The sequence below is a fragment of the Chiloscyllium plagiosum genome, unplaced genomic scaffold (genome assembly GCF_037043375.1).
Source record: "Chiloscyllium plagiosum isolate Xiang-an unplaced genomic scaffold, Cpla_swu_hap1 HiC_scaffold_24, whole genome shotgun sequence".
Taxonomy (NCBI): Eukaryota; Metazoa; Chordata; class Chondrichthyes; order Orectolobiformes; family Hemiscylliidae; genus Chiloscyllium; species Chiloscyllium plagiosum.
The window spans coordinates 54,687,490-54,715,119 of NW_028270162.1; the positions used below are offsets into that span (position 1 = coordinate 54,687,490).

The 27,630-nt window shown below is 42.9% G+C and overlaps 2 protein-coding genes across 2 annotated transcripts in view; one reads left to right on the plus strand and one right to left on the minus strand.

Annotated features, from left to right (window-relative positions):
* Positions 1–27,630, plus strand: part of LOC122562839 (radial spoke head 14 homolog) — a 707,211-nt gene that overhangs the window by 87,788 nt on the left and 591,793 nt on the right. The gene's annotated exons all lie outside the window — the stretch shown is intronic.
* The window catches only part of gnaz (guanine nucleotide binding protein (G protein), alpha z polypeptide), a 290,550-nt gene continuing 280,249 nt past the window's right edge, over positions 17,330–27,630 (minus strand). Inside the window, exon 3 of the mRNA XM_043716093.2 lies at positions 17,330–25,586. Within this exon, the coding sequence (XP_043572028.1) occupies positions 25,242–25,586 (345 nt within the window). The 3' untranslated portion in view covers positions 17,330–25,241. The remainder of the gene's footprint in view (positions 25,587–27,630) is intronic.

A 27,630-nucleotide genomic window follows, 5' to 3' on the forward strand; every position in this document is an offset into this window, starting at 1 on the left:
CGCAGGGAGTGGAGTGCATTATTTCTCCCTCCAACTCTATTTTGATTTAGTCCTTCCCTCCTCTTCACTGTTTTGCTCACACATCACTGCCCTTTGATGTGAAGAGCAGTGCTTGTCACTGGCCACCCGGGTATTTTCCTATCTTCCTGGTGGTGGAAATTGAATAAAGATTCGTGCACTTTGTGTCTTTCACTATGTCTCACACCTGCACACACACACCATGGGTGCTAAAAAGAAAATGAACAGGAGTGTCCGGCCAACTCTCAGGAGCTGGCGGCCAAAGTCTCGGCTCGCATAGGCCACTGGACAGGACTGCTCCGAGTGCTATCTTACAGAAGTCGGGTGCTGGTCATAAACCAGCTGGTCACTTTGGTCCCTCCTCCTGGCTTTGTCGCTTACATCCAGAGAAGGTTGGTCGACGTTTTCTGGGACAAAAAGTTGCACTGGGTCGCTGCGCAGGTTCTGAGTCTCCCTATTGAGGAGGGCGGTCAGTTGCTGGTGTGCGTCCGCACCCAGGTCGCGACCTTCGCCTTCAGACCTTGCGGAGATACCTTTACGTCGAGCCTCCTCCAAGGTGGTACGCCCTGGCGACGTATTTTTTTTGCCAGGTGCGTAACCTCGACTACGACACGCAGCTCCTGTTTGTTGACCGTGATGGTTTGGAGGTCGCCCTCAAGACGCTGCCTGTCTTTTAACAGGACCTGATCACTGTCTGGAACATGGTCGAATCGCGTCGCGTCTACCCTCCGGCAAGAGTAGCGGCTGTCGTCAGGGAGCCGTTGCTCAGGAATCCGCACCTCCGTACTCACGGGTTCGAGTGGCTGTCGGAGGGGAGAGCCGTGGCGGCGAGGGTGACCAGGGTCGGGGACATGCTGTGTGCCATGGTTCTGGGCTGGACGCTGCAACAGGACATAGCAAGCAGGGCAGCGGTAGACGTCCTGTACGTGGCCACCGCCATCCGACGCCTTAAAATGGCGGTGCTCGGACCCGACATAGTGCACCAGTTGGAGGATGCTCAGGTGTGTGGTGGGATCCCGTCCGCGCTCACCCCAGCCTGGATGGAATTTCACATTGGCCCAAGGTCCCGTACTTCCCGCGGGAGCCCGTGCCCCACAACCTGAGCTGCCTCCGGAATTTTAATTTTGTTCCCTTTCAGGGGGTAAAAAGGCGGGCCCTGTATAGACTGCTGCTGCGCACCATCCACTTCTTCTCCCTCATCCACCGTCCGGACATGCCTTGACGTGCCCATTTGCCACCAGGCAGTGGGGATCCCCAGTGGAGGGCTCTCTACGCAGGGGTCCTCCCCCTTTCTCTCGGGGATCTAGGGTGGAGGGTTCTGTACGCAGCGGTCCCCTGCAACCGCAGATTGCGGTGGTTCACGGACTCCCAGCCCAACTGCTTGTTCTGTGGCGCTGTGGAGTCCGTGGACCACGTGTATATTGGGTGTGGGCGTTTGCATTTTCTTTTTGATTTTCTTTAAAACCTCCTGCTCTGCGTTTGGTTGCACTTCAGTCCCACGCTCCTGATCTTCGGGCACCCGGTACGGAGGAGGGAGGGCAGGTCTGAAGACCTCCTCGTGGGTCTGCTCCTGGGCCTGGCCAAACTGGCCATCAACAGGTCAAGGCAGCGCGCCGTGGAGGGGGTCGTTAGGGCCGACTGCCTGCCCCTCTTCCGCGGTTACGTTAGAGCTTGGGTGTCCTTGGAGAAGGAGCACGCGGTGTCCACCAACACCCTGGAGTTGTTCAGGGAGAGGTGGACGCCTCAGGGAGTGGAGTGCATTATTTCTCCCTCCAACTCTATTTTGATTTAATCCCTGCTCTCCCCTTCACTGTCTGATCACACAGCATTGCCCTTTGATGTGAAGGGCACTGCTTGTCACTGGCCACTCGGGTGTTTTCCTATCTTTCTGGTGGTGGAAATCGAATAAAGATTCGTGCACCTTGTGTCTCTCACTGTGTCTCACACTTGCTCACACACACCATGGGTGCTGGGGAAAAAATAAGCACTACCGCAGTTAGGCAGTAGTGTGGGGGTTATATAAAAAAAAGGAGTGTATCACACAACATTGCCCTTTTGAAAAAAAAATGAACAGGAGTGTCCGGCCAACTGGCAGGAGCTGGAGGCCAAAGACTCGGCTCGCCTAGGCGGCTGGACAGGACTGCTCCGAGTGCTATCTTACAGGAGTCGAGTGCTGGTCATAAACCAGCTGGTGGCCGCCATGCTGTGGTACTGGCTGGTCACTTTGGTCCCTCCTCCTGGTTTTGTCGCTGACATCCAGAGGACGTTGGTCGACTTTTTCTGGGACAAAAAGATGCACTGGGTCGCTGTGCAGGTCCTGTGTCTCCCTGTTGAGGAGGGCGGTCAGTCGCTAGCATGCGTCCGCACCCAGGTCGTGAAGTTCCGCCTTCAGACCTTGCAGCGATACCTTTATGTCGAGCCTCCTCCTAGGTGGCGATGTAATTTTTCTGCCAGGTGCTTAACCTCAACTACGACACGCAGCTGTTTGTCGACCGTGACGGTTTGGAGGTCGCCCTCAAGACGCTGCCTGTCTTTTACCAGGTCCTATCAGTGTCTGGAACATGGTCGAATTGCGTTGCGCCTACCCTCCGGCAGGAGTAGCGGCTGTCGTCAGGGAGCCATTGCTCAGGAATCTGCACCTCCATACTTGTGGAGGGGAGAGCCGTGGCGGCGAGGGTGACCAGGGTCAGGGATGTGCTGGGTGCTGGGGGCCTGGGCTGGACGCTGCCGCAGGACATAGCGAGCAGGGCAGCAGTAGATGTCTGGTACGTGGCCACTGCCATCCGAGCCTTAAAACGGCGGTGCTCGGACCCGACGTAGTGCACCAGTTGGAGGATGCTCAGGTGTGCGGTGGGATCCCGTCCGCGCTCACCTCAGCCCGGACGGAATTTCACATTGGCCCCAAGGTCCCATACTTCCCGCGGGAGCCTGTGCCCCACAACCTGAGCCGCCTCCAGAATTTTAATTTTGTCCCTTTTAAGGACGTAAAAAGGCGGGCCCTGTATCGATTGCTGCTGCACACCATCCACCTCTTCTCCCTCATCCACCGTCCGGACACGACTTGACGTGAACATTTGCCACCGGGTGGTGGGGATCCCCAGTGGAGGGCTCCCTACACGGGAGTCCTCCCTCTTTCTCTCGGGGATCTGGGGTGGAGGGTGCTGCACGCAGCGGTCCCCTGCAACCACAGATTGCGGTGGTTCACGGACTCCCAGCCCAACTGCTTGTTCTGTGGCGCTGTGGAGTCCGTGGACCATGTGTATATTGGGTGTGGGCGTTTGCATTCCCTTTTTGATTTTGTGAAAAACCTCCTCCTCTGCTTTTGGTTGCACTTCAGTCCCACGCTCCTGATCTTTGGGCACCCAGTACAGAGGAGGGAGGGCAGGTCTGAAGACCTCCTCATGGGTCTGCTCCTGGGCCTGGCCAAACCGGCCATAAACAGGTCCAGGTAGGGGGCCGTGGGGGGGGGGGGGGGTCGTTAGGGCAGTGGAAGGAGCATGCAGTGTCTACCAACACCCTGGAGTTGTTCAGGGAGAGGTGGGCGCCTCAGGGAGTGGAGTGCATTATTTCCCCCTCCAATTCTATTTTGATTTAGTCCTGCCCTCCCCCTTCACTGTTTGATCACACAGCATTGCCCTTTGATGTGAAGGGCACTGCTTGTCACTGGCCACTCGGGTGTTTCCTTTCTTCCTGGTGGTGGAAATTGAATAAAGATTCGTACACGTTGTGTCTCTCACTGTGTCTCACACCTGCACACACACAACATGGGTGCTGGGGAAAATATAAGCACTTCCGCAGTTAGATGGTAGTGTGGGGGTTTAAAAAAAGAAAAAAAAACAAAAAAAACACAGGAGGGTCAGAGGTTCTGTCCATTCTAGAAGCTGGCTCTGAGCTAGTTGGGTCAGTGTCATGTACAATGCATCTGTAAATAAAGGGTGACTTGGTGACAGGATACCAGGCTTCATGGAGTTATTTCAATAAGTAAATGCTGTTTTGACAGATCTTGGTACCACTTCCATTTATATTAAAAATTATGCATGTTATGAGTCGAAACAATGTGATTGCGGATGCTCTTTCAAGAGTCCAAAGAGGTGGTAAAAATGTCTTCAAACAAGGTTTTCAGTACAGCCAACCAATTTTCATCTACTTATGGTCCCATTACCACCTGTTTTTCTCCTTGCCTTACCATTTTCCATTCTTTAGTCTGCCTGTCTTTCTTTCCTTCTGGACTCTGTCTCCACCTATTGCTTAATCCTTTACACCCCATATCCTAAGTATATATGCCACCATTTTCTAGCTACAGTCAGTCACTAGTCTTAAAATGTTCATTCTGCTCTCTCTACTCAAATCCTGTCAGACTTGCTGAGTTTCTCCTGAAAATTCTGATTTTGTTTATTTTATGAGAGTAAGGATGTTATGCTTCATTTACATGGTACATTAATGAGACCACAAGTCTCACACTGCACAGTTTAGTTTCCTTATTTAAGGAAAGATGGAAATGCATTGTAGGTGGTTCAGGGGACATTCACTGCTAGATTAATGGTTGGACTGAGCAGATAGCCATATAAGGAAAGATTGAACTTGCTTTCACTGTAAGAGTGGGAGGTGACTTGATCGAAATATATAAAATCCTGGAAGTTCTTGACAAGTGGATGTGTAAAGGATGTTTCGTCTTGTGGGTGACTCCAGAACTTAAACTCAGGGTTTGCCCTTTATGGACTAAGGTGAGGAGAAATGTTTTCTCTCATTAAGATGTGCAATTTTGCAAATCTCTGCCTCAGCAGGTGGTGGAGGTGGGGCTCATTTAATATTTTTAAGGCAGAGGTGGATAGATTCTTGTTTGGTGAGGGAACCAAGGTTAGTTCAGTGAAAGCCATCGGGCTGCTGTAGTGAATTGGGCAGCTTCTCGGTTAATTCAGTTGGCTGAATGGCTGGCTTGTGATGCAGTGTGACACCAACAATGCAAGTTCAGTTCCCATGCTGGCTTAGGTCACTGTGAAATCCTGATCTTCTCACCCTTGCGCTTCATCTGAGATGTGGTGACCTTTAGGTTAAACTCACCACCAGTCATCTCTCTCTATTGAGATCTTCTGGGACTATGTTGACCTGAAGGGGATTGATTCACTCACTTTGCTGGATTTGTTGTGGTGCAAAGAGATGCCAACAGCTCGAGTTCAGTTCCTGTACCACTTGGAGGTCGACGTGGAGTTCATGCCTTCTCAACCTTTCCCCTCATCTTAGGCATGTTGACTGTCAGACTTAACTACCTCCTGTTGTCTCTCTCTAATGAGAGAACAACCCACTGGGATAATGGCAATTTACCTTTACCAAAGGTATTGGGAGTACATGGGAAACACATTGATTAGCCATGATCTTATTGAATGGTAGCTTGGGGTGAGGGGAGTGGGGAGCAAATGGTCCACCACTGCCTTTAATTTGCATGTACTGTATTTGTTATTTATTGTTTTCTGCCAGGCTTAAATAGTTAAATAGGATTGAATGAGATGTGTGACCTGAGACTTGAATTGACGAGAATACAGAAATGATTATATGTTTTATGATCAATATTTAAATTAATAAACTCATTATAGATTACTGTATATGGACCAGTAATGCTAAAATAGAAGTTGTCTGATTTAGAATGTTAAACACTCTTCTAAAATATTATATGTGGGAGCAATATTTATTATTGGTCTGCAGTGAAACAATGTTTTTCAGGAAAAATGGCTTAACAAACAGAAACAGGCTGAAATAGTAAATTAATGATCTGATTAGAATAAAATATGCTCCTCAATTAAAAATTTCTATTTCATATTAAACTTGTAAAAAATAATTAAATGTGTTTGTGTAGAAGTTAAAATAGATCAGGCTATTATGTATTCCCTTGGCAAGAGAATGTTCTAAAAATTTCTGCATTTGATGGATACAAAGGATATTATTGTGATCATAGAGTATAAGTCAATCTTTGAAGTCTCCAAAACTTCTTTCAAAAACAGAGGTCCACCTGCATGCTGAATATGAAATATGAACCACTATTGTGGTGGTGACAATTTTGAGATGTGAAAGGAAATACAGTAATTTGTGTTTGATGCATTTTATTCAATTAATTCATTCTACGAAAATACTTGCTCACAATCAAAGCCCTTTATACCATCAAATTAATTTTTGGAATCTTATGTAAGGAGTTCATCAAATTGAATTTGAGCCTGTCTTGCTATGGCACCATCATAAGAATCTCACTCTGGAAAAGATATTTCAGTTTCATTATCATGAAACTCTATAATAAATCATCACCTCATTTCATTGAATTGGATATTCAGCATTGTTTGAATGATCCAATGACACTAGTAGCATCCCACGATCTGATGATAAAATTGTACAAACATGAAGTGAGGTAACACTCATGTTTCCATTTGGGTGAACATTTTTTCTCCACCAACTAGCCATTCCAGTTAAATGTGATAGAGCCATAGAGTTACCAAGTTGTATAGCATGGAAAAAGACCCTTTGATCCAACTGCCCCACACAATCTACAATGTTACTGCATCTCAGTTATTTTCATGGATATACATAGAAACATTTTCATGGAACCCAATTCCTGGCAAACTTTAACATTTGAAGATTAGCATAGGTTTGATTTTTGTTCACTGCTGTGAATTGTGTCTTCTTTGAGCCCTGTGATTTTCCACAGAATTGTCTTTGAACCTTTCTACACCATGCTTCAGCTGATTATGAGACCTAATAAGGTCTTTGGATAATCTTAGAGCTATCTTTGTCTTCTGCCACAATGCGATACATTTTTTTCCTCAAAGTGGCTTTACCCAGCTGTGATTTGGAAATCCTTGCTGAAGTCAGGGTCCACTTCAGTGTGTATAAACATCCTCCATTCTGGTATTGATAGAACCATTTTAACAATTTTCTGGGACACATTCCGAAACATGTTTTTTAAATCAGGACAATGACTAGTCCCGCCTCTAATAATACATTTGCTATCAGAATGAATTCCTTCTGCTTTGATTCTAACACCAGATTTTTCACTAGCTCAAAATTCCATCAATTCAGCAGTTATTTCATGATTTAGGGTATAGGTTTGCTCGCTGAGCTGTAGGTTTGATATCCAGACGTTTCATTACCTGGCTAGGGAACATCATCAGTGGCGACCTCCAAGTGAAGCGAAGCTGTTGTCTCCTGCTTTCTATTTGTATGTTTGTCCTGGATAGGGTTCCTGGGGTTTGTGGTGATGTCATTTCCTGTTCGTTTTCTGAGGGATTGATAGATGGTATCTCGATCTATGTGTTTGTTTATGGCGTTGTGGTTGGAGTGCCAGGCCTCTAGGAATTCTCTGGCATGTCCATCAAACCAAAAATCTGGGTCCGCTACGTAATGACACCTTTGTATCACAAAATGAAACAAGATAGAAGAGACATTTACATCATCAACAACACACGGCATAAAGTTCACCAAGGAGGAAGAAACCGACAACAAACTCGCATTCCTGGACATCACAGTCGAAAGAAAGGACAATGGAGAACTACAAACCTGCATATACAGAAAACTGACAAACACTGACCAAATACTTAACTACACCAGCAACCATCCCGACACACACAAATGAAGCTGTATCAGAACACTATTCCAATGAGCCACCACACACTGCAGCACAGACGAACTTTGGAAAACAAAGGAGAAGCACCTATACAACGTATTCAAGAAGAACAGATACTCAAAAAATACAGTCCGCAGATTCCTCAAGAGCAAACTACGACAAGCAGACCAAACACAGCCAGAAACCCTAACCACCTTACCATACATCAAAGAAGTTTCAGAAATGACAGCCAGACTACTAAGACCCCTCGGAATCCTAGTAGCACACAAACCCACCAACATTCTCAAACAAAAACTAGCAAACTTAAAAAAAGACCCAGTACAACCCATGGACAAAACCAACATCATCTACAAAATTCCATGCAAGGACTGCCACAAACACTACGTAGGACTAACATCTTTCACATTGGCCAAGTATTAATTTGTTAAAGGAAAATAATTTTTGAATAACCTGAATGGGGTGCCCCAAGGATTTGATTTTAGGACAATTGATTGTTGTTCATAAGTGACTGAATTGTTTAGGCAGTACAGTTTAGAAATTTATGGATTGTATAAAACTTAATAATGTCATAAGTAGTCAACAGAGTAACAGACTTCAAGATAACTGAGAATGTTGAAATAGGCAGAAACAATTTAGTGTAGTTAAATGTTTGACTGTCTTCATACTGATAACCACCTTGACAAGGAAGGAATGAGAGAGGAAATGCAGAGATACTTTCAGTTGCTAATATCGTCTCTAGAGTTTCTCCATTCACAGGTAAAGCATGCCTTCGGATCACCGTCCACTCCTCCACAACCTGATCCAATGGATTCAATCAAATCCCCAGTCACGAACATGAAAAGTGAAGAAGCTAACAACAGTGAAGAGGAGGTCGGTACGCTTTTTGTCAGTGGTCTTCCTATGGACATTAAACCAAGTGAGTTTTACCTGGTCTTTCGACCATTTAAGGGATAAGAAGGTTCAATGATCAAGGTAACATCACCACAGCCAGTTGGCTTTGTTACATTTGACAGCAGAGTGGGAGGAGAAGCAGCAAAGAATGCTGCGTTCACCTAGCCTGCTGCTGCATCTGCAGCTGCCGCACTTCACGCTCAGATGTGTTGGTATCCCCCATCTGAAGCATCTCCATAAGGATGGAAGTGTTGTCAGTTTTGTTGAGTATTTAACTACCCTCATCCAAAAATTCACATTTCTCCGTGGAGCGGTGCACAAGGACAGACTGGAGTTTGTTTTCAGGTTGGACTTTACTGAAGGAGATTTTGAATGGAATGGTCACTAAGGACTGTGGATTTAAGAACTTTAATGGTGAATTTTTTTTCCCACGTGGGAGAATTCTGCAAATTCTATTTACTGCACGGACTAGACTTTTTTTGTTGTTATAATCATTGCATGTTGTGTGTCAATAACTTGCTTAAATACTGGCTGTCAGAGTCTTATGAAAGCTGCTAGTGTCATCTAGGTGGTTATCATGGGATGATAAAAGGGTGGAATGTAATATTAAAAGGTTAAATTGTACTATCTCTCTGGACATTAATCTAATGTGAAAGGGTTAAACTGTACTGTCTTTCTCCAGAAGCTGAGCATTCTGGAAGTGGATGGGACAACATTCATGCAGGAATGTGGATGACTCCCACTTCATTTGGACAGCCATTTATTACTACTGTCCTGCTATTATCAAATTAAACTCTCATTCAGTCCCTTCGATTCAGAAATGCTTTCATAGCCATCCCTCAAAAGTTAGGGCATATCACACCTACATTGTCTTGGGGAATCACTTAGTCAGGAAATCGTTTGCATACTGATTCCCCAGGATTAGGGTATTTATATTTACATTATCTCTGAGGATGACCTCATCTACCATTGTACCTGGGGTAACGTGATTATGAGGGGGGAGTGGCCAGACTACTTGTAAGCATTACTATGAAAGGATTGGACACTCTGGCAGTAGGAAACATATTTCCACTGATGGGTGAGTGCCGAACCAGAGGACACAGCTTAAAAATACGGGATGGACCATTTAGGACAGAGCTCAGGAGAAACTTCTTCACCCAGAGAGTGGTGGCTGTGTGGAATGCTCTGCCCCAGAGGGCAGTGGAGGCCCACTCTCTGGATTCATTTAAGGAAGAGTTGGATAGAGCTCTCAAAGATAGTGGAATCAAGGGTTATGGAGATAAGGCAGGAACAGGATACTGATTAGGAATGATCAGCCATGATTATATTGAATGGCGGTGCAGGCTCGAAGGGCTGAATGGCCTACTCCTGCACCTATTGTCTATTGTCTATTATAACTGACCTGTGTAAAGGGGATGTGTTTCCTTTGTTCAGGGCCTCTTTTGACTCGACTTTGCGTGCCTGCTAGGAGGGTCAAAGTGGATCACCTCACTTGTGCAGGCTTTAATAAACTTTAACTATTTGCAGCCGTTGGGGTGCGCGAATTGCATCTCGTATGTGAAATCTCGGGAAAAGAACGTAACATTGGAGCACTCATTTCTTAGTCTTTCATTATATGTGGCCTGCTCTGTGTGGATGTCTCTTTAATTTTGGAATACCTTTGCAACATTTCCAGCTAGATGCTTTGTATCGAGTTATACACATTTGTTGAGTGAAAAATTAAACCAGACTAGTAGTAAACAGCATTTCATGGCTGAAATGGTTTCATTATAGATATTTTCTAAGCAGCCTGTTCTGAGATGTTATTACACACCTCTAGAACAGATGGGATTTGAACCCGATTTCCCATTCCACAGGTAGAAACTTATATATAAGTCTTCTAAGTTGCCTTATATGCTGAATGTATGGAAAAACATCAGGTTTGGGACCAAACTAATTCTGTTCTTTTGAACACTGGACTGATTTACATGCCATGATCTATGGTAACAAGGATGACTTATGGGTTTCGAAAATTAAGTTATGAAGCCCAACTTGAAAAAGTGAATTGTTTTCCATGGAGTCAGCTTTGGCACTAAGGATGTTGTTTGTAGTTGTTGAAAGTTGATCATCTAATGTTATGACATTTTGGGAGTTTCTTTGAGTCGTCTCAGGTCCACTGATCCTCAGCTGCTTCATGAATGACCTTCTTTCCAGCATAATGTCAGAAATAGGAATGTTTTCTAATAACTGTGCGGTGTTCACGACAATTTATAACTCCTAGTTAACGAAACAATAGTTTCTGCAAGCAGGCTGATCAGATAACATTCAGGCTTGGGCTGATAGTGACATTTGTGCTAGATATGTTTCAAGCAATGACCATCTCCAAAACTCTGAACCTTTCTTGACATTCAATGGTATTATCATTACTGAATCAACCACCATCAATATAGTATAGGGGTCACCATTCAGCAGAAAGTTAACCAGATCAGCCAGATGAATATTGTAGCTGCAAGTGCGGGTTAGTATTTGGGTATTCTTCAACAGGTGACTTACATTCTAATTTCCAAAATCCTTCTGCCATTTGGAAGAAGCAAGTCTGGAAGTCTGCAAATAATGGAGCACCTTCCACTTGCCAAGGTGAATGCTGCCCCAACAACACACAAGAAACTTGTCATCAAATGCAGTTTCAATGCACCCATTCTCTGTTTGATGATTCATTTCCTCCGTCACCTAAAAGAACAAGGAACACAGGAGCAAGTGAACATTATATTTCCTCTAAGTGACACATCGTACTGAGTTAGAAATATATTGCTATTCCTTCATCTGGATGCTGAATTTTCTCAGCCTCTGAACAATGTGGCTAATGATTAATTGGGAAAATATGGTGAGATTGGTAAAATGAGATTCTTTATGTGCAGGAAAAGAAGTCTGATTTTGGAACTAATGTTTGAATGGTGAGTTGAGAATCTCACTAGAAAGCAGAGAGAGACTGAATTGCATACATTAACATTTTACTAGTAGCTAAGTTTAAAAATCCTATTTGCACGTGTGTCGGAGAGAAACTAGATGCCAACAATTCCTGACATGAAAGACAGAACAGGTATTTGGCAGTTCCAGCTCATCTCTTGCTCCTCCAGGCTTCCAACTTGGGATGCAGTCCCCAATATCTCCTGCAACTACCTGTGACCCTATTAATAGATTGGCATCAGACACACTCTAGCCTCAGTATTTTTCATGGCACATTTCTGACACTTAGAATACAGTTCTCCACTTCAACATTGCCCGGTGGCTCAGTGGTTAGTGCTGCTGCTTCACAGCGCCAGGGACCCGGGTTCAATTCCCGCCTCGAGCAACTGTCTGTGTGGAGTTTGCACATTCTCCCCGTGTCTGCGTGGGTTTCTCCCAGTGCTCCGGTTTCCTCCCGTAGTCCAAAGATGTGCAGGTCAGATGAATTGGCCATGCTAAATTGCCCGTAGTGTTAGGTGCATTAATCAGGGTTAATGTAGGGGAATGGTTCTGGGTGGGTTGCTGTTCGGAGGGTTGGTGTGGACTTGTTGGGCCGAAGGGTCTGTTTCCATACTGTAGATAATCTAATCTAATCTAATCTAAAACATTGCACTTTGGAATGCACTGGCACTCACTGTCTTGCTGCTGTCAGGCCTATTTGCATGCAGCAATAAACACCCAGCTCATAGATTGGAGCCAAGTGGATCTCAGGGGTCCTTGCTTGCTCTCTTTGCACTCAATCACTCTGTGAGTACTTGCATGCTTACTGCATCTCTGCCTTCTTTGTTGTTTTACACTTTTGTGCTTCATGGTATTGCTTTTCCTTTTTAGCACAGACACAAAGTCAGGCAGCTTGTCAGGTCGTCAGCAGTAATCAGTCAAAGCGTTGGACATGTTGCTGTATAGTACCATGCTCAAGCTCACACCTTTATCATGTACCAGGATCGTACGTGAAGAACACATTGCATGTTCTTCAAACAATGGTCATGTTTCAAAGTCTAATGGGAGTAGTCCATTCAAATCAGGGAGACAGCTTTCACTCATGGGCTATGGTATAATAAGACAAAGATATCATCTGATTGCCATTTGGCGGCATAGACATTGTCAGTTGGCTGTTTGGGATATCCTTTATCACTACAGTCTAGAGAATGGGCCATGGACAATCCTGCAGGTCCGATTCAACTGGTTCAGGGATTAGTGGTGAATTAGTTGAGGAGCTGCACAGAGTTTATGGTGTGTTCACTCAACAATTGTGGCTGTCTTTCCAAGTCATTTGAACCTCTCATCCTCAGAGAAAAAAACACTCATTCCACCCAATCCATGGTAAGTCGAAGCAGTCTGTTCACTGAAAGCCAGGGAGGGGGCAGTTATTAGGGGCCACTATTGTGGTGGGATGCTGGTAAGACAATTGTGGGGATGGAGGCACTGTTTTGGAATGCAGAAGGGATACTAATTGTGAATTGGAAGCAACTCAACATATACGGATGGGAGTCAATAACACATAAGAGGATGCAGGGTACTGAGGGAGGTGGATCATTGGTGGTCATCATCACTCTGGACTTCAATGGATGGACAGTGCATGTCTATGTTTGACTTACTGAAGTGCATGGGGAGATGAGCATAAACACATTAGGTGGGAATGTGGGAAATTCAAAACCGGTGGAATTGGCAGGCAGTGCAAAGAAGAATGAAACATGAAGCTTTGGGGGTCTCCTAGACTGAGAGACTGACCCTTTGACTCACTCTACCAAATATGACCTTCAGTGTCTTCCAAGTCATAAATGGAAATCAAAATTGCTGCCACTACGCGTGGAATGGGTGGAATGAGTGTTTTTTTTTCTCTGAGGGTGAGATGTTCACTGTTGAGCAATGTGGTGCCCTTCAAAAGGTAGTAGCAATAAAAGGACACACACAGTACAGGTGAAGATATCTCTTATCATAATAATGAATGTGTATCTCATGCATTGACTGACTATATCAACCAAAACTCATGGTAAAAAGCACTCTTGACCACAACATTCAGCATTACAAATCAATCTTACAAGTGGACGTAAGGCACAGGTAAGGTATTGCAGGATGAAAGGATTCACCCAGTTTCAAAATAGCAAACATCTTCAAAGCTTCCAAAGCCTGTGAAAGATGCAGGTCCTGATCACTTAACACCATCAAAAATCTGTACCATTATTTTACATGTAATTTGCCTTTCTTCGATAGTGTAGGAGTTGGAGGTGGTGGGAGACATTCTCGTTATTGCTGGTCCATGTGCAGTCTTCAGTTATATATTTGCTAAAAGGCTTGAGCAACAGATTTCTGAATTGAGACAGTGCTGTGCAACATCCATGCATCCTACTTCCTGCCAGGTGCCTCTGTGTCCCTATGTTTGAGGATGCTTGTCAAATTTTATTTGTGTATTCTATGACTACTGAATAATCACATTTTTGAGGAGCTGCTTTCTTTCTGAGATTGCCCACTTCAGCTTATTGGAGCCATCCCTCACAGATCCAGGCACAGAAGATGTGGTCATCCCTGTGGCCGCTGGTTCAAGGGCTGCTACACGAACAGGTGAGGAATATATGTATCAGGAAGACCAGGACCAGCATCAACCTACAACAATAGGCATCCTCATGATGCGGCCAAGATGCAGCAAAGATGCAAGAGAGCTACAGTTGTACATCTTCCATGGAATGCAGTGCAAATGAGAAAAAAATCACTAATGCTATATTCTGTCCAGAAGCGGCAGTCAGAACACCATATAATGCTGTCCAGAGTATCTGTGATGTAACATCTTCTTTTGCTGAGGCCACCAAGAGTATAGGATGGCCCCAAGAGGGTTTACTTGCATCTCTGGGGCTTCACAGAGATGAAAAGAGGACACTGCTTGATCCTTGCAATCTCTGCTCCAGACAACTGAAGGATGCACCAAAATTGTGGGATGGACAATTGCGGTCTGTGGGAGCTGCACCGGTGCTGCAACATTACTGTGCCAAGTAAGATCATGAAGGTGTTCTTCAGGTGGAACAGTATCTTTAAAGTGCAGCAGCTTGAGATAACCAACACAGGCAGGACTTCATTTTGAACCTTATTCAATGGAACTGAGTTGCTTGAAGTAATCTTTCACTAACTATAAATATTTTGATACTGCTGAGGCCAGCATCCCATTTTTTTTAATCCCAGCTGCAAATGCAGCTTAACAGTAATATCTTTCTATGTTGATTAATAAAAATTAATGTTACACAACATCTGATGTTTCCTTATTCAGTCACACCACGGTTTCAAGCTAGCATTGTCAGCCAAGGTTAGAATATTGTGTGATCCTAAGGATGACCTGCCTGTCTACTTTCATTCTTGTAGTTTTGCAGAGGTGGCATAGACTCACACAGCTGATGATATCAAATGAACATATATTTACAATGAAATATCATCCATACCATCTGTGGTGTCCTTATTACGTGTTCTTTTCCTTTCCCACCTGCTGTATCTGGGTGCAGCACCAGTGCACACAAGAATGTAGCCAGCCATATAGCAGACCATATTGGTTTTGGAGGTTTGGTTGAGTAACCCTGGTCGTTTTGGGGCATGGCAGGGTGAATAGTATTGGTGATGGTGGTAGGGAGGTGCAGGGTTGTGGCTAGAGGACCCAGGCATCCTGAGTATGCTCTGCCCTGAGTATGCTCTGCCCAGAACTTAGCTTAAGTTCCCGAGTGTTGAGAGTGTTGAAGTAGAGAGCCCAGCCACCCACCTTTGGAGTGTCCTGAGAGGAGACTTTGGGGAGACCTACGTGTGGTTTCTCCTCTGGCTGGGACAAAGTCACTTAACCCCTGTTGTTTTGCTGTTGGTGATGAGGACGAACTGCTGGAGTGATGGTCTCTGCATTTATCTGGGAAACAGTGTGTGTGTGTGTGTGTTGGACTTGGGACTCCCCAGCAGCCTCAAACTGTTCGTGGAGGTAATCAGAAATTTGAATACCAGAGGCAACTTAGTACAGATCATGTTGATCCACCTCTTCAACCTTTGAGTCAATTTGCCCAGTGCCTTTGACAAAACTGCCTGCTCATGCTGCATCTGCTTATGCATTGATATAAAGTTATTAATAGCCGACACAATGAGATCCTTTCCTGCCTTGGGGTGAGCAGGTGCCTTGTTTCTGGCAGTCCTCTGATTCCAGCCCTCTGAATGCCAGTGACGTATGACATTTCTGCCTTGATCAACTGGGGAGATATGGCAGTGAAGTGCTGACCAGAATGTGCTACTGACTTACACAAGCTAAGGTAGTCACCCAGATATCTCTATGTGAGCTGATAGAAAATGTAGGAGAAAGTGTCAGGGTTTCCTCTGAAGGCTCTGGAGCTTATTCCTTAGAGTATGGAAGAGGAGATGACCAGTCATGAGGGACTAGTCCTTTAATGGATATGACCATAACGATGCCACTGGTGCCTGCTGTAGACAAGATAATGGGTTGCAAATAGGGGTTGAAGTCTGGGCATGTTAAGATTACATTCACAATGGCATCATCTTACAATTGACAATTCATCTTACTAGGTGACAGGGACATGGAGGTTTTGGCATCACATGAACAATCATGGTCTTTTTCCATTCGGGCAAGTCCCAAGGATGCTGGCCTCATAGGGGATGAGGTGATAAATGCTGGGCAACCCATCACAGATCTTTACTTTCTCTACTCAGTTGTGAGATGTTTTCTTTTGCAATGAGACAAAGGGCGAGTGATATGAAATTGACTGGCGTAGCTTTGTGAAGGTGGCTGAAAGATGGTGGATTTTCCCAAGTGAATGAGTAGGCAGCATCAATGACATTGTTGGTCTCTGGGATTGGGTGAGCGAAAACAAGTAATGGAAGAAGCTACTTGCAACAGTTTAAGTAGTAGACTATGAGCCTTTATGGGTGTGGGCACAGTAGCAGAGTTAGAGTGACTGTGAGTAGCAGAAAGAAGATAGTGGCACTTCTACGCATGGAGCACAGAAGGTCACTATCCTTTTTCCTGCATTGCTGGGCATTTCTCCATACTATCAAAACTACAACTGTCATGGTGGCATCCTCAGATCAGACTGGCAAGATCTGGTGCCATAGTCTCCTCTGGCGGTCCTGAAAAAAGACAGTGGCCTTCCTCTCCACAAACTCCTCTGACATCACCTCCAAGTCCCTGTCAGTAATTCAGAGTCAGCTGGCCTCTATTCATGATCTCCAGGCAATACTTCCAACACTGCAGATGTGAAAGATACTTTCTAACTGACAGCGCTTGACCTGGTGCACAATTGGGTGTTGTGGTGTGTATCACAGCAAGTCCTTGCCACTGCCAAGGACATGTTAGCCCAATCAGAGCATCATAATTGCTGATAATGATCTGAGCAGTTTAAAATTGTGAGAGAAAACCTGCTAGGACTCATGGAGAGGAGCCCTCCATAAAATTTCCCGAAATTGGCACCTGGTCGATTTTTTGTGGAAGCGACACTGTAATGTCTTTCTGAAATTTCCTACCTTACTGTAATGTCAACCATTTAATAATGTTCTATTTTTAAGTTATTTTTCAACTCTAAGTAATACAAGTATCCAAGAATTGTACTGAGGTACTTGTACCTAAGATGTCGCCACAAAAAGGCAGGCATTGTAAAAATGACCCTCATCAATTTCTACTGTACTCCTACAATGGAGTATATGTGACAATAAAAGTATGTTCTGTTCTATATTTAGGTCAAAAACCTGGAATTCTCTACATTCTTCTTCTTAAAGTCATTTAGGGTAAGCAATAAATGCTTGCATAGCCAGCCTCATCCAATGAATGAAATAAAAAGATCTAGAGGAAACATAATAGGTATAATAGTATAATTAAAACAAGTTGATTCTGATCATAAAGGTAAAGGACATAACCACAAAATTAACAAGCAAACTATGAGATAAAAACTGTACGTCCCATTGAATTGAACAAATTCCTTGTAAAAGCTCAAAGTATTTTGTTCAGTATTCATCTCTTTTAAAAGGAGTGAAACATCTGTTTCTAAATTAGAGTGAATGAGGATCAGGTTGAAACACAGATAATGAAATAATTTGTACATATCAATAATTTCTGCATTGCAGGGATTACTGTCCTTCTGCTTGCCCATCTTTCACTGGAAGAACCCCCTCCCCTCCAACCTATTTTCCCATTGGTTTATCTCATGTGGATAATAGATTACTGATGGGAATTCCTGCCACAAATGGCCCCACTCTCAATGCCATAACCTCATTTTGACATCCCAGTAATGCTGCTGAAGGAACACTAAAACAAGTGATAGTTCAGTAGCCCAAAGCAGAAGGTCTCAAAAGATCAAGAGAAATGGCAAGAAATTGATGAGGGTCAGATTGTCATTTCTCTCCATGCAGTAAACTCAAGGGCATAACTATCATTTCCAAGTTTCTGGATCAGTGGTGCTGGAAGAGCACAGCAATTCAGGCAGCATCCGAGGACAGGCAAAATCGACGTTTCGGGCAAAAGCCCTTCATCAGGAATAAAGGCAGAGAGCCTGAAGCTTGGAGAGATAAGCTAGAGGAGGGTGGGGGTGGGGATAGAGTAGCATAGAGTACAATAGGTCAGTGGGGAAGGAGATGAAGGTGATAGGTCAGGGAGGAGAGGGTGAATTTCCAAGGCCTGGTGCCAACTCCCTCAAACTAATCTGGGAAGTGACATTAATTGGGGTTGCAGGATAGAAGTCCACAGAGGACTTGTATATGCAGCTTTAGAAGGAATAACAAAGACGGCACCACCGGGAGAGAGGGAGGAGAGGAAAAGATGCAATTATGAGGTGAGTTGTTAATAAGTGTCATTTGATTCATTTTCACGATTCTGTGTTTTTACTGGATTTCTGTTAGCAACTTGTTAATCAACATGTCATTTGAGGAACACGAGTGCCAGTTAAATAGGATAGATTCTATTTGGAATCAGGAAGGGTAGGAAAGTGTCAGATTCCCAATCATGAGGGATTTTGGGTAGATGAGGATCTCATGTTGGTCTGCAAATTGATTGGATGATAATCCCTATATACCCTGATCATTGGGGATATGACAATGATCCAAGAGGACTTAATCACATGGGAAGAGTACTTCAATAATGAATCAGAAGCAGATTATGGAGGAGGGAGGATTTAGTGTTGGCTGGGTGAGGAAGGGCAGTGATTATCAGGAAGATTAGACATTATTGGGAAAGGTGTATTGTATGGCCATTGAACTAGGTTAGCTTGTTATGATTGGACAAAACTCTCCTCTTTTTCTTAGTATTCAGTGTTTAAAAGACACTGGCTTTCGAGATTCAACCCTTTTTCCTTACTTTAAACTGCTGAGCTTCACAAGAAACCTGGTCAACATGCATAGTTTAAAAAAAAGCTATTAATATAAAGAAGCCACTTTATAGTACATTATAATAGTGGTATCTACAGACTGTCAAATGTTAATTTCCATTAGCTAACTGAAACCTCTAATGGAGAAAACATTTTTTGAAAAAAGAAACAGATCAGGGGATTACCTCAGAGTACAACAGGATCTTAATTAGATGGGCCAATGGGCCAAGGAGTGGCAGGTGGAGTTTAATTTAAATAAATGTGAAGTGCTGGATTTTGGAAAGGCAAATTGGGGCAACACTTATACACTAATGGTAAGGTCCTAGGGAGTGTTGCTGAACGAAGAGATCTTAGTGTAAAAGTTCATAGCTTCTTAAAAGTAGAGTTGAAGGTAGATAGGATAGTGAAGGAGGTGTTTGGTATGCTGCCTTTATTGGTCAGAGCATTGAGTATAGGAGTTGGGAAGTCATGTTATAGAGTCATAGAGATGTACGGCACGGAAACAGACCCTTTGGTCCAACTCATCCATGCTGACCAGATATCCCAACCCAATCTAGTCCCACCTGCCAGCACCTGGCCCATATCTGTCCAAATCCTTCCTGCTCATGTACCCATCCAGATGCCTTTTAAATTGTTGCAATTGCACTAACCTCCACTACTTCCTGTGGCAGTTCATTCCATACATGTACCACCCTCTGTGTGAAAAGGTTGCCCCTTAGTCTCTTTTATATCTTTCCCCTCTCACCCTAAACCTATGCCCTCTAGTTCTGGACTCCCCGACCCCAGGGAAAAAACTTTGCCTATTTATCCCCATGATTTTATAAACCTCTATAAGGTCACCTCTCAGCATCTGAAACTCCAGGAATAACAGCCTTAGCCTATTCAACTTCTCCCTATAGCTCAAATCCTCCAACCCTGGCTACACCCTTGTAAATCTTTTCTGAACCCTTGCAAGTTTCACAACATCTTTCCGATAGGAAGGAGACCAGAATTGCATGCAATATTCCAACAGTGGCCTAACCAATATCCTGTACATCTGCAACATGACCTCCCAACTCCTGTACTCAGTACTCTGACCAATAAAGGAAAGCATACCAAACACATTCTTCACTATCCCATCTACGTGCAACTTCACTTTCAAGGAGCTATGAACCTGCACTCCAAGGTCTCTTTGTTCAGCAACACTCTCTTGGACCTTACCATTAAATGTGTAAGTCCTGCTAAGATTTGCTTTCCCAAAATGCAGCATCTCACATTTATCTGAATTAAACTCCATCTGCCACTTCTCAGCCCACGGCCCATCTGGTCCAGTTCCTGTTGTAATCTGAGGTAACCTTCTTCGCTGTCCAGTACACCTCCAATTTTGGTGTCATCAGCAATCTTACCAACTGTACCTCTTATGCTCACATCCAAATCATTTATATAAATGATGAAAAGTAGTGGACCCAGCACTCATCCTTGTGGCACTCCACTGGTCACAGGCCTCCAGTCTGAAAAACAACCCTCCACCACCACCCTCTGTCTTCTACCTTTGAGCCAGTTCTGTGTCCAAATGGCTAGTTCTCCCTATAATCAGTGAAATCTAACCTTGCTTACTGGTGTCCCATGGGGAACCTTGTCGAACGCCTTCCTGAAGACCACTCTGCCCTCATCAATCCTCTTTGTTACTTCTTCAAAAAACTCAATCAAGTTTGTGAGACATGATTTCCCAGGCATAAAGCCATGTTGGCTATCCCTAATCAGTCCTTGCCTTTCCAAATACATGTGCATCCTGTCCCTCAGGATTCCCTCCAACAACTTGCCCACTACAGATGTCAGGATCACTGGTCTATAGTTCCTTAGTTTGTCCTTACCATCTTTCTTAAACAGTGGAACCATGTTAGCCAACCTCCAGTCTTCCAGCACCTCACCTGTGACTATCGATGATACAAATATCTCAGTAAGAGGCCCAGCAATCACTTCTCTAGCTTCCCACAGAGTTCTAGGGTACACCTGATCAAGTCCTGTGGATTTATCCATTTTTATGCATTTCAAGACATTCAACACTTCCTGCTCTGTAATGTGGACATTTTGCAAGATGTCACCATCCATTTCCCTACAGTCTATATCTTCCATGTCCTTTTCCACAGTAAATACTGATACAAAATACTCGTTTAGTATCTGCCCCATCTCCTGTGGCTCCACACAAAGGCCGCCTTGCTGATCGTTGAGGGACCCTATTCTCTCCCTAGTTACCCTTTTGTCCTTAATGTATTTGTAAAAACACTTTGGATTCTCCTTAACTCTATTTGCCAAAGCTATCTCATGTCCCCTTTTTGCCGTCCTGATTTCTCTCTTCAGTATATTCCTACTGCCTTTATACTCTTCTAAGGATTCACTCGATCTATCCTGTCTATGCCTGACATATGCTTCCTTCTTTTTCTGAACCAAACCCTCAATTTCTTTAGTCATCCAGCATTCCCTATACCTACCAGCCTTCCCTTTCACCCTAAAACAAATATACTTTCTCTGTACTCTCGTTACCTAATTTCTGAAGACTTCCCATTCTCCAGCCTTCCCTTTACCTGTGAACATCTGCCCCCCCAATCAGATTTTGAAAGTTCTTGCCTAATACCGTCAAAATTGGCCTTCCTCCGATTTAGAACTTCCACTTTTAGATCTGGTCTATCTTTTTCCGTCACTATTTTAAAACTGTTGGAATTATGGTCGTTGGCCTCAAATTGCTCCCCCACTGACACCTCAGTCACCTGCCCTGCCTTATTTCCCATGAGTAGGTCAAGTTTTGCACCTTCTCTAGTAGGTACATCGACATACTGAAACTTTTCTTGTACATATTTAAGAAATTCCTCTCCATCTAAACCCTTAACGTAATGGCAGTCCCAGTCTATGTTTGGAAAGTTAAAACATTATGGCTGGAAAGGATATTAGTTAGGCCACTTTTAGAACACTACATGCACTTTTGGTCTCCCTGCTATAAGAAGGGTATTGTAAAACTTGAAAGGGTTCAGAAAATATTTATAAGGATGCTCTGAGGAAGTGTCACTAGACCTGAAATGTTTACTTTGACTTCTCTGCACAGATGCTGCCAGACCTGCTAAGCTTTTCTAGCAACTTCTATTTTTGTTACAAGGGTGTTGCTAGGGTTGAAAGGTTGAACTGTACGGAAAGGTTGAATAGACTGGGGCTATTTTCCCTGGAGCATCAGAGGCTGAGGGGTGACCTGATAGAAGTTTATAAAATCATGAGCGGTATGGATAGGGTAAATAGACAATGTGGGGTGGGGGAGTCCAAACTAGAGGGCATGGATTTAAGGTGAGAGAGGAAAGATTTAAATGGGACCTTTTCATGCAGTGGGTGGTGTGCATGTAGAATGAGCTGCCAGAGGAAGTGGTGGAGGCTTGTACAATTACAACATTTAAAAGGCATTTGGATGGGTATATGAATAGAAAGAGTATCGAGGGATATGGGCCAAATGCTGGCCGATGGGACTAGATTAATTTAGGATACCTAGTTGGCATGGACGAGTTGTACTTAAGGATCTGTTCGCATGCTATACAGCATTATGATTCTATGAGATCAAAAATATTTGCAGTGGTCAACTACCACAGATTGAGGCAAGCTTTACTAGATCCATGAGGAATTAACAAAACTGCCTGAACTGAGTTGATATTTTTTATCTAGAGACATAAAAACTAAGCAACTGAGTCAATGTCAAGAAATTCACATCTTCTGTTTAATGTCCATATTGGGAGAGCTTTGCCTGACAGTCTGCCAGCATGACAAACAATGGAGTTAGACTCTGGAATACGCATTGAACTATATTTGAACAGCTAAATTTGTGCAGTAGAGCAGAGAACTGTAAAAATGAATTTGCAACAACAAGAGCTGGAACTCCCTGTCTCCCTGCCTGTTTCTTTAATCATCTTAGAAAACAGCACCCAGTAAAAAAAACATGGAAAAGCAATAGTTCACCAAGAACTTGATGATATCTACAAGTTCTGTTCCAGCTGCATATGTGAGTCAACAATTAACCGACTGTGGCCTCAGGATTGAAATCTAACACCTCAGACTCTAAGGACTTTTAAACTGCATTAGCATATTTCTCCCTGTCTCCCACTGTTAAGCTTAATACAGTATGTGTGTCTGTCTTTGATTTTTTTATTATTTAGTAAATAATGAATTCCTCTTTTGTTCACTCAAGACAATCTAGGCAATTGTCGTCTTTGTTTTTAAGTGAACTATAATCAAAGTGGGATAGTTGCATGCTAAAGGGAAATAAAAATATTTGTTGAGACCAACTGAGGAGTGTTAAAAAGACAAGAGCCCATTCCCTTTCCTCATATGTTGTAGCACATATTTAACCATTTTCTATTAGTAGTTTAGTTGTTTGCCCCCTTTCCAAGTTCTGTTAAAGTCTGAAGTAAGTAGGTTTGGAGTGGCTTCAATTCCTATTTCAGATGTTTTGCTTTTTAACATCTGATCCTATCCCAAGCCACCCATATTCTGGAATTTAAGATTCACCTAAGGCTTCTGAATGTCAGCTTTTCCAATTTGAGGTTCTTGAAAAGTTGATGGATGATTTATTTTTGAATATTTTAAAAACAAGCTGAAAAAAAGTCAAAGTATTGAGCAAGGTTTAAACAAAAAGTGCAAGCAAAGAACAAATTTGTAAAGAGTTGGACAAATGATCTGAAATTGAATTGGTACAAAAATTGACTGTTTCCTTGTTACTTTAAACTGGGAATGAACGCGATTGTCTAGATGTAGTTCATTGCTCAATGAACCTAACAATCAAACACCATATCACTGAGACACAAGTTCTAGCCATTTAAAAATGTGGTTTGAGCGTTATTTAATCTTCTCTGCTTAATTTGGGAAAATGAATTGAATTGTGTTCCTTTCTTCATTTTGTGTAAATAGGGCTATTTTTTATAAAGTGATTTTCTAATCAACCCGTTCAAAGATGTTATTTACACATCTCTGGAGTAGGTGAGGCTTGAACCTGGGTCTTCTGGCTCAGAGGTAGGGACACTACCACTGCATCATAAAAGTTCAATTTTTAAAAATATATTTACTGCTATGGAATAAAGATCAGATGTGTTCTTCTACAGTGGGTGATCTATACCTACAGATTACTGCACAGGCACTGAAGGCAATATTTGCCTCTGTGTATTTCAATTAAATGATATATTTCATGCTCAGACATTGTTTTTACACCTTGGATGAAAATTACACTGATGAATGCCATGAAGTAAAATCTGTTTTTCTAAATTATTAAAGGTACATATTATCATAAATCATCTTCACAATGATGGATATCACACATTTTACAACTAATATCATTCATTTTATTTCATTTCTTCAAGTGAACAGCTTTTAAAATGTGTCTCAAAGCCCTTAACTGCAGATTCACATACTAGCCTTTGTTTATGAGTTAATCATCTTCATTTCAGAATGTGCTTTATATTTTTAATGTATTTACATACTCCTGTCATGTGAATGTTGCACGAAAAATGAAAGTAAAATCGCATTTTGGTCTTAGTTACCAGTGTATCTTTTGGCCATCAAAAACTGTCTTTATCAATTGAACAAGTTGGGATATTTCATAGTAATGTCAGAACAGTTTATATACCATCAAAACTGCCTCCACTGGTTCTTTATAGTTTCCATTTTCTAGCCAAAATAAGAAAAAGTCTGCAGAGCATAACAATTTCAATAGTTTTGATGTTGTTCTTTTTGCTCTTCCCTGTTGAATTTCTATACTAAATTTGTGGAATTGGATTAGTCAGACATTTCCATTGCAGTGAGGCCAGTATGATATGATGATGATATCAATTGTTTGAACAAGGATGTAGAATTCAGAACAAAAGTGGAGGACGAAACGATACACATATCATTTATATCTGGGAAATTAAATGTTCATTTAAAAAAATCTTTCATCAATATTGTTTCTTATTTACAAGGAACCAAAGAATAAGTGGCTCCTTTTTTAGCTGAAGGAGAGGAAAATAACAGTTGCCTTGTGTTTGTCTTATTTTTGATATGGCATACAGCAAATTCAGATTTTGGTTTTGCAGATTGCAAGTTTGATGTCAGGATTGGCAGAGAGCTCACTAATTCACTGCAAATAATCTATAGTTCAGTCGTGTCAGATAAAAAGGACATGTTACATCAGAGATCACAGTGTTTCTCATGATTCCATACTGGAACTCACGATGCTGGATTGTGAATCACTCGAATATTAGTGAATTAGTAAAGCTATTCAGTGCAGTAGTTTGGCCGTCATCCAGTTATCGTTATTGTGGTAATTTTCCTCACTCTATTTTTCTGCCAAATCCAGCATTTCTTCCATGTAGTTTATTCTTAATCTCCCGAATCCGTGTGTGGATTTTGTTCAGTTGTAATTGGAATATTCTCTAGCAGAGCCCAATATATTTCAAGTTATTTTGTATTATCACATCAGTAACTGCATCAAAAACAAACTGGATGTTACTGGTGTCTGTGGCACACGTAAAGTGGGAGTAGATTTCCTTTGTTTCCTTGTTGCGGTTCAGGTCCTCGAATTGCCGCTGAATATAGACAGCAGCCTCTTCATATGTGTTCTGACCCTTGTACTCTGGGAAACATACCGTCAATGGAATTCGTTTGATCTTTTCTGCAAGGAGATCTTTCTTGTTCAGAAATAGGATGAGTGAGGTGTTGATAAACCAGTTGTTGTTGCAGATAGAATCAAAGAGACGCAAGCTTTCAGCCATTCGACTCTGAAACAAAAATGGTAATAGAATGGTTAAAAGCTGAAGATATTCTTTGTAAAGGGAAGTAAATATGGAATTGAAGTTAGTCATTTTCCTAAAAGAATAGAGGCGAAGATTTTGATAATTATTGCATATTACTTTAATGTTGCATAGTTATTTTCAATGCATGATACTTAGAATCACGGTGGGCGGCACTGTGGCACAGTGGTTAGCACTGTTGCCTCACAGTGCCAAAGACCTGGGTTCAATTCCCGCCTCAGGCGACTGTCTGTGTGGAGTTTGCACATTCTCCCCGTGTCTGCATGGGTTTCCTCCGGGTGCTCCGGTTTCCTCCCATATTCCAAAGATGTGCAGGTTAGGTGAATTGGCCATGCTAAATTGCCTGTAGTGTTAGGTGAAAGGGTAAAAGTAGGGGAATGGTCTGGGTGGGTTGCGCTTCGACGGGTCGGTGTGGACTTGTTGGGCCGAAGGGCCTGTTTCCACACTGTAAGTAATCTAATCTAATCACGATTCGGAGATGCCGGTGTTGGACTGGGGTGTACAAAGTTAAAAATCACACAACACCAGGTTATAGTCCAACACCGGCATCTCCGAATCGTGATTAGATTAGATTACTTACAGTGAAGGAGCATCGCTCCGAAAGCTAGTGTGCTTCCAATTAAACCTGTTGGACTATAACCTGGTGTTGTGTGATTTTTAATCTAATCACAGTTTGATAATAAAGAGGGTGACTGGTTTAATGCAGCATTTGACTTTAATTGACTTGTTATCTCTACGCAAACACTATATTTCTATGTATAGCATTTTGCAAACGTGCAGCATGTGGCAAGGCCGAGTAGAAATTTGAGATTACTTGCACTTGCCAAATAGTTGTTTTTATAATAAGTTATGAATGAGTTAATAAAGCGTGGAGCTAGAAAAAGCATAGGAGGTCAGGCAGTGTCTGAGGAGCAGTGAAGTTGACATTTCAGTTCATCTCAGCCCATCTCAGTCCTGATGAAAGGTTCTGACCTGAAACGTAACCCCCCCCCACCCCCCCTTCAGATGCTGCTTGACCTGCTGCACTTTTTCCAGCTCCACACTTTATCGACTCTGACTTTCCAACATCTGCAGACCTCACTATCTCCAATGAATTGTTGAAAGCATAATTCAGTAATTTGTAGGTGTGTTCCTGCTTGTTATTCTAGTGTTGAACTCACTGGTGCTCTTCAATGTTACCATAGCCAGAGTATAGGGAATCAGTGAAAGACTAGGTCATCGCATGAAGCCAATGGGAGCCGACACCATGAAGGCTATCTTGGATGTTCATCACTCTTAAACTGCTAAAAACCCAAACACTTGAATAATTTGCACGTCTCAACTAATTTTCTGCTTAAGGTGGTAAAATGAACTACACATATGACCTTTGCAACACCATTGATTTGGAGAGAACAGGAATTGGAGCAAGATTTTGACCCAGTGACAGTGAATGAATAGTGGTATATTTCAAAGTTGGGATGTTGAGTGGCTTGTAGGGGGTATTGCCACATTTTGGTCCCATTTATAAGGATGTTGTCATTTAAGCATAACAGTAATCTTTTATTATGAAAATCGTCTGTTTTATGTGTACTTCCTTTCTTCAAACCTTACTCGTTGTTCTCATGAACTTTGGAAGTGTTTTCAAGTCAACGTTCCATACTTTAAACTGCTAATGGTTCTAGCTTGTGAACTGTGGTGATTCAGATCTGGGGGATTCACAGCGGATGCTGTGATCTTTGATTCTGCCATGCCGAGAAGCAGGTTGATCCTCTCCATAGGCATAGTGGTCACAGGCCCTGACACAAGGTTGCACTTCAGATGCCCCGAATAACAGGGATTGGGCATGCAGGCACCTTCAATCCCTTTTACCAGCACTTTGGTATTAACTGCATTCCTGGTAGGAATTTCATACCTTTTCCCATATGCAGAGTTTGGCTGGTCCTAGTATCCCTCTGAATCACCACAGGCATACTTGCAAAATTGTGGAGAAATGCAGCTATCCCTTCTATGGATACAAAATTCCAGTAACTCT